General features: G+C 53.0%; 1 protein-coding gene across 1 annotated transcript; it reads right to left on the bottom strand.

Moving 5' to 3' along the window:
• Positions 1-953: 953 nt before the first annotated feature.
• Positions 954-3,710, bottom strand: LOC308521719 (armadillo repeat-containing protein 5-like; the record flags this gene model as incomplete). The annotated part of the gene is made up of 1 exon (XM_081094803.1): positions 954-3,710. The coding sequence occupies one exon, from the start codon at positions 3,708-3,710 to the stop codon at positions 954-956; it is 2,757 nt and encodes a 918-aa protein (XP_080950929.1).
• Positions 3,711-7,488: the final 3,778 nt, after the last annotated feature.

Raw genomic sequence — 7,488 nt, 5'->3', positions numbered from 1 at the left:
TGTTATTAACAACCATTCAGTAGCACTAGCAAGAGTCCTCCACTGTTTAAGCTGAAATGTTTTAAAAATTAAGGCGTCCCATCCATTTGTTTCTAAATGAGGAAACCAAAGCACAGAGAGCGACTTGCCTGTGTGGGTCCCAGGACTATACACAAGGTTTCCTGCCTCTTAATCCAATATATATCCCACCAGGATTTTTCCCTGGAGTTAGGGATTAACAGGACTAAGGAAGAGAATAACGTTGCTTCATTCGCGCGCACACACACACACACACACACACACAACACACCCACACACAACCACACACTCCTCTTTTGCACCCTCGCTGCCGCCTTCTTCCTGCCTCTGTAGCTGGGTCTAGGCGTGTAATTGACCCGTTCATTAATTAAATTTCCTCTCCAGGTGTCGTTATGTGGCTTGCTCTCTAGCACTTTAGTCAGGCAGGATAAAATTCACCTGAACAAGACATGACCCAAAGGGAACAAAGCATGAATGTACTCACGACACCGATAGCCCCAATATCAGTGACCACCTGAGAAAAGAGAATTAGGGGAGAGAAAAGAGAGCACAAATGATATCTAAGAGAGAGAAAGAAAATAAAAAGATAGGAGAGAAAAGAAAAAGGAGAATATATAATAAGAATCATGGTGCCATAGATAGTTCTCGATGATGTAGTTGAATATTCAACTCCAAAGTTTTCATCCCAACCCCAAAAGGCTGGGCTCTACTCCATCTCGCAGTCCCCATGCCCAGGCCTCGGTCTCGGCTTCTCACTCCTGAGTCTGCAGCCCATCGTCCTGGGGCCCAGTTCCATCCTCTCGTCGGTCCTCAGTGGTGACTCCTGCTTAGCCTCCTCCCCGTGCCACTCCAAGGGAGGCCTTCTTCTAGCCAATTCATTCTTGGGTCCCCTCGAGGGGATATCAAGAGTCTAGGCTGGGACCCCTGCTCCCCACTTAAACTCCCATCACCACAGCCAGTAAAGCCTCAGTCAGGGGACCTGCTTCCTCGCCTGCTGCCTCCAACAGCCCCACTAAGGCCAGAGCCCGCTTCCGTGGGCACTGCCCCGGCCCCAGGATCCAGCGTGCACAGTGGGCAACCAGCCGAGGCCGGCCCAGGCGGAATACCTCACCCACTGACTCTGGGCCACCTTGGGATCCCAGGTGGATACGGCCCACAGCCTCTTCCAGTTCCTCCTCCAGCCCCGGCAGCAGGAAACGGTCAGCAGCCTCCAGTGCCTCCTCTGCCTCTGAGCCCAGCAGGGGCTGGCCTGGCGGGGGAATGGGCCCCAGGACTGCTCCACAGCCCCGGCAGCCATGCAGGTGATGCATGACAGGCCAGGCTGCGCTGGGTGATAGGTCTCCGAGAGGTACCAGGTCCATCTGGGCTTCAGCAAAGCTGCCAGCCAGCAGGGCCTGGAAGAAAGGGGAGGCAGTAGATGAGGCAGCTCGCTGGGCGGGGAGCCGGAGGCCAGAGTCCAGGAGGAAGTGCAGATCCGGGGCTGGGCTGGGAGCTGGGCCCAGCAGAGGTTCATAGTGGCAAGGGGAGGGTGTGTCTATGTCCCAGGGGCTTGCGGGTGGCGGGGCGGGGCTCACCGTGGGAGACACCAGGCCGTGGAGGCAGGAAAGGGAGTCTGCAGCAAAGAAGAGGAAGAGCGGGTGCGGGGCGGGCCGCGTCAGCGCCGAGAGGAGGAGTCGGAGGCCGCCCTGGTCCAGAAGTAGCCGGCGCCACAGAGAGGGCTTCTGACAAATGAAGGGCAAGGTCAGCGCACAGGCCACACGGTCCTCAGGACTCCCGGAGAGCAGCAGGTGAGTGAGGACCCCCACTCCGAAGGGCGACTCCGCCTGCACCAACAGGTTCTGCAGCAGCATTTCACCCAGCTCCCGGTGCTGGCTGCGCTGACCGGGGGGCCGGGCACGCAGCGTGGGCCAGTCGTCCGGGGCGACACCCAGCACCAGCCAGGCTCGCAGCAGCGCGGCACCATAGCTGCGCACAAAGGCCTCGAGGCAGGCAGGGTTGCAGGTGAGGCGCGCCAGGATGCGCAGTGCGCGCGGGCTCGGTGGGCCCGGCGCCTTCGTCACGTAGGCCAGCAGGCCGCCCAGGACCGGGCCTGTCACCAGCGCCGCGCTTGGGTCTGGCGCCTGGGAGAAGTGTGAAAGCAGCAGCAGCGCTGGCCCCTCGCGGCCCCAAGACTCCTCGGTGGCAGGGCTGCGGCCTCGAGGCGTCTGCACCAGGGCTGGGCCCCGGGCGGGACTGGCCACCTGGGTCTGCTCAGGGGGCGCAGGCGGTGGAGGAGGCCGTGGACAGCGCTCTGGAGACCGGTCCGGATTGATGTCTTCCGGGCCTGCAGCGTAGCCCTCGGATATCAGCCGCGACCTGAGGCTTCGGAAGCTTCTGGCTTCTACCCGCTCAGGGGTCTGCTCCCCAGGAGAGTCCCGGGAAGCAGCTTCTTTTCCCTCTCCTTCCTCATCACCAGGCTCGCCACACAGCTGCCTGGCCAAGAGAGGTGCAAGCCCCAGAGCCTGCAGTTGGCCCAGGGCCCCTGTATCATAGAGGAAGCCCTCAAGGGCAGCCACGACACAAGGGTGCCAGGCGCTGGCATGAGGATCCCGCAAGAGTCCCATCAGCAGCTCCAAACCACCGGCATCCCGCAGCCGGGCTCGGTTGATGGCCTCCTGGCAAAGTAGGCACACAGCCCGCACCAGGGGCTGCTGGGAGGCTGGGCCCGCCCCACCGGGACCTCGGCGTTGCTGGAGCTCACCCAGCAGCACCTCCACACCACCAGCATTGCCCAGGGCAGGCCGTACCAGGCCCTGGGCACACAGGTTGGCAAGGATCAGGACAGCTGACTCGCGGACTGTCCCTTTAGGATGGGAGGCTAGACTGACCAGTGGGCCTAGTCCTCCACCCAGACTTAGCTGCTCAGCACAGGCACGGGAGCAGTCTCGACTCAGCTCTAGGAGGGCACGGAGTAGGGCCAAGGTCAGCGCAGGGTCTGGGGCAGCAGCCAGAAGCTCAGCCAGTGGGCGCACTGCTCCCTGCTGTGCCAGGGCCAGGCGGTGCTGGGGGGAGTCCGCCAGGTTGCGGAGGGCACGAATCACGCTCTGCAAACAAGGTGAGTCCTGGTAGGCCGTCAGGCTCTCAATGAGTAGGGGAACAGTGCCAGCAGAATGGATGTGCGCACAGCTCTCAGCTTCCATGGCTAAGTTGCCCAGGGCACGGGCTGCTCGGTTCTGGATGCTGTCGGTCTTCACACACTCCAGAATAGTCACCAAAGACAGGATGCCTCCGAGTCTGCGCACTTCAGTCCGGCACGCCCTTTCGGTGCAGCAGTCGGCTAGGATGCTAAGCACCAAGTCCAGGGTGGACAAGGACGCAGCGGAGGGGGCGGGGCCAGCCGAAACCGCAGACTGGATCGACGAAGGGGCGGAGCCGGGGCCAGCCAGGGTCGGGGCGGGACCCGCTGCGGCTGGAGATGCACGCCGCAGCAGCACCAGAAGCGGGTGGAGCCCGCCGCGTGCCCGGAAGCGCTCGATTCCTCCCGCTGCCTTGACGTGGCGCGTGCGGAGAGCTAAGAGCGCACGGCCCAAGGGTGTCTCGTTGGTAGCTGTGTCCTTTGTCCCACCTAGACCCTCCCTGGCCGCCGCGGTCAGCTGCGCAAGGCAGGAAGAGAGCGAGTCCGAGTCCGTAGGGGTTGGTTTTGCAGATGCCATCTTGGCTCAGGCCTAAGGCTGCGCCCCCCTCCGGCCTCTGTTCTGAGGGAGCGGAACTGGAACAGAGGGACGTAGCCAAGCACCTCCTCTCTGAGGCTTTTTAAATAGCGCCACCGCAGTTAGTAAGCAAGCTGGAAGTTGTAGTTCTCGATCCCGGTACTCTGACTCTTGCACAGTCGCGAAAAGCACTTCGAGGGCAGGAGCTAGCTAATGGTTGCGCAAGCCCAGGCGGCGCGTGCCGTGCATGCTCGGATGGGTAGTCCATGCCAGCTTACACGCCCCGTCTTGCTGGTGCGTCTGGAGTTCCCAGACAGGCGACCCTGGAGTCTCAGTATCCTGCTGCACCTGGTGGTGTGGGTAGGCCGCCCCCAGGGTGTCTTTGCAGCGACCACCTTTTCCTTCGGGCTTGTCTCTCTGGCTGGTAGGGAAGTCGGCTCTGAAGCAGAGAATCCCCAGCTGGAACCAAAGTGTTAAATACTTGACAGCGGCGCCTGATTGGTCAGGCGAATGAAAGGATTAACCCTTTGCGGTCGTATTAAATTTGGACATGGGTGTCGTACTGGTCGGAATTAATTTCCATTGAAAGAGCAGTGATACATAACATGCAAGATTATGAAGGATAAACGAGATTTATTAATTCTTTTTTGGAACTACATCACTACTAGTAGAATCACTACAAATGTTATCACTTCCTACCTCAGAGTCAGTATTCGAGGTGCCAAAATAAAACTCTTCATCGTTACTTTCAGATTCGCAGTACACTTCTTTCGGTAACTTTCTTTTTGCCATTTTGGAGTATTATTTTGAAATATCTTAACAAGCGAGAATGCCTAATTACAGTTAAACGTAATTTGTAAAGCTTTATTTGAAATTCTGCGAAGTATGTTCGAAGCTTGTCGAGTTCTTCACTCTCAAAAGGCGACTGACTCGCCACGGTGTTTTGCATGGCAAGTGTGGAACGACCGCGTTTGTTTATATTGAGTTTCGATATCTCCGATTTGTCGGGGCAATGTTTTGGTTCGTGACAAGGTCGCTTAGACACTTAAGAGCTTTCAGAGAAATTATGAGCTGATACATGAATGAATAGAGTTAAGATTCGTACGGTTCCTTGCTGTGGTGGCTGAGAGCAGACATATGACCGGAACGGTAAAAAAGCTTTGGTGGCTGAGATAAGACAAACGACCGCAAAGGGTTAAACCAATAGAAACCATTGGCTGCCACTTCCTAGAGCAGGAGTGGGCAACCTTTTGGTGAGTGCGTGCCAAAACCAGCAAAATCTCTGACTCAAAATTCTTCTACGTGCCATCCCAGGGACTGTGGCTACTTGTCCCACTTGACAATTAATTTATTGGAGCTGAGTGTATTGTTTTCTAATTACTGCTGTGCCAAAAATATCTTATAGTTTTTAAAAACACACCAGTCCTAACACTACATTTCATGAAACCTAGAAACAAACAAACAAAATAACAGATGGACTTGGATCTGCTGCCTACAGAACACCCGGGAGGAAAATGACAGAATCTCGGAATGCAATGGCGTGCAGTCAGCCTAAGAAGCTCCCGGGGGCCCAGACTTGTGTGTCAGAGATGACACGCTGCCAGGCACACCCTTAGAACATGTTCGGAGCTTGAAGGGCACCTCTGAAAGCCAGTCATCCAAAAGCATTTTTCACATAGAGCACTTACAAAGATTTGTTCCTAGAACAAGCTCACATTTTTTTAGTTCCCAAATGTGATGCCAAGACTTGGGGGGTGGGGGGGATTAGATGGCAGCAACATATTTTGGAATGGACCTAGTATATTCAGGTCAACAAAGTAGGATCCCAGATGATTCCTTGCACAAATCCTAATGTGAGCGGTTGGATGGAGGAAACCTTCGTTTCCAGATGAAACACCAGCTTTACAAGCCAAACTGATTCTACATCCCAGATGGAATATGATGGGACACTATAGGCAACGGGTGGAAAAGATATGTTTCCCCTTCTCCTGCCAGGTCCCTGTGGCCGAGTCAGGATACCCACAGCACATGCCCAGTCACCTCTGCTGCCTCTGAGGAGTTTCTGTCTTGCATCAACTGCTTGACCAGGACTAGACTTAAGCTCATTGCTGTGTGAAATATACATCAGGAATCACCAGTTAAAAGTTCTTGGCAAAGTGCAGCAAAAATGCTGAGCCTGTCCCCAGATTAATGATAACACATTGCTCCGCGATGATCAGGGAAAAACAGCTTGTTAGGAATATTGACAACTCGAAGGCAAATAGGAGGTTGAAGCCCTTACATAGGAAAGCTGGTGGTTGTTACGGTTGTTGTTGTTGTTGTTGTAAGAGAGTAGCTTCCCTGAGGAACCTAGATGCCTTGTTCAGAGAGGGGGAGAAATGGTAATACCAAGGAGCATTTTATCTCTCGGCTGTACATTCCTCACATCCTGAGAAGGGGCTTCCTGTGAATTCTTTTGATCTCCACTCTGGAACACAGAGCACCTGTCAGGCGGACCCAGCCACAAGTGAAAGCCACATAAAGGAAAGGCAATTAGGGGTAGAAGTCGTACTCACAACTTGCAACATGTGTTGAGTAAGGGCTTTCGCTGTGGCCAGAGCCGATTCTACGCTCCATTCTAAGGAGTGCCCAGCCCCTGTCTACTTGTAGTTTTTGCTCAGATGTGGGGGGAATTTGTTTCCTTTTTTCTTTTTCTTTTTTTCCTGGCTGCAACTCAACAAATATAGGGGAAATTTAATTTATTCACTGGTTCAAATATTGTAATCTGCTTCCTTCAACTTTATTCCTGCCAATTCTAGTACTAGCAGTGGGAAAATGTTTAGTGGGCACACAGAAACAGCGGTAAAATTTCAGTAATTGCTATGTAATGCTCTACCTGTCATTAAAGCACTTGATAGTTGAATGCAATGCAATCAACTTTCTATTATTCTAAAATGAGGATGATTCTCCTAAAACAGCAATTCTCAAACTTTAAAGTGTTTTGGACTCATCTGAAGGGCATCCTAAAACATAGATTTCTGGTTCTTACCTCCAGAATTCTGATTCAGGAGGTCTGGGGTGGAACCCAAGAATTTGCATTTCTAGCAAGTTCCCACATGATGCTGATGCTTCTGGTCCAAGGACCACATTTGGAGACCTACTGTCCTATAATATCCTACCAGACTCTCAGGTTATATAAACAAATTCTAAGAAGTTTAAGTCTTGTTCAACTATTCTTTTCAATTTTTGGTGCAAATTGTGATTATGGCATAATAAGAGCTATTATGTTTTTTAAATTTATTTTTATTGATTTTAGAGAAGAAGGGAGAGAGAGAGAGAAACATCAATGATGAGAGAGAATCATTGATTGGCTGCCTCCTGCACGCCCCACACCAGGGATTGAGCCTGCAACCCGGGCATAGAATCAAACAGTGACTTTCTGTTTCATAGACAGATGCTCAACCATGAGCCATGCTGATTGGGCAGGACTATTATATTTTTAAATGCAGTGGGTGAACTTGGGCAGGGTTTCTTTCCTGTATATTGTATGTGTGTACACACATAAGTATGTATGCTAAGGGACACTGGCACCCCAGACTTCAAAAGAGTGCAGAACTGAAACCTTGAACTGAGAAGTTTAGGATCATCCAATGGTGCCCCCAGGCATCCTTTGCCAGCAATCTATACCTCTGCTGTAGAATTCATCTCAGATCAGGAACCAAGTCTAAAAGGAAGATCCTCAGCAAGGAAAGTTGAATAAGGAAAGAGTCAGCTTAAGGAAGTTGATATTTGCCTTAGATTG

This window comes from Myotis nattereri (assembly GCF_964212035.1).
Source record: "Myotis nattereri genome assembly, chromosome: 6".
NCBI lineage: Eukaryota > Metazoa > Chordata > Mammalia > Chiroptera > Vespertilionidae > Myotis > Myotis nattereri.
This window is presented reverse-complemented; position numbering and strand designations above follow the sequence as displayed.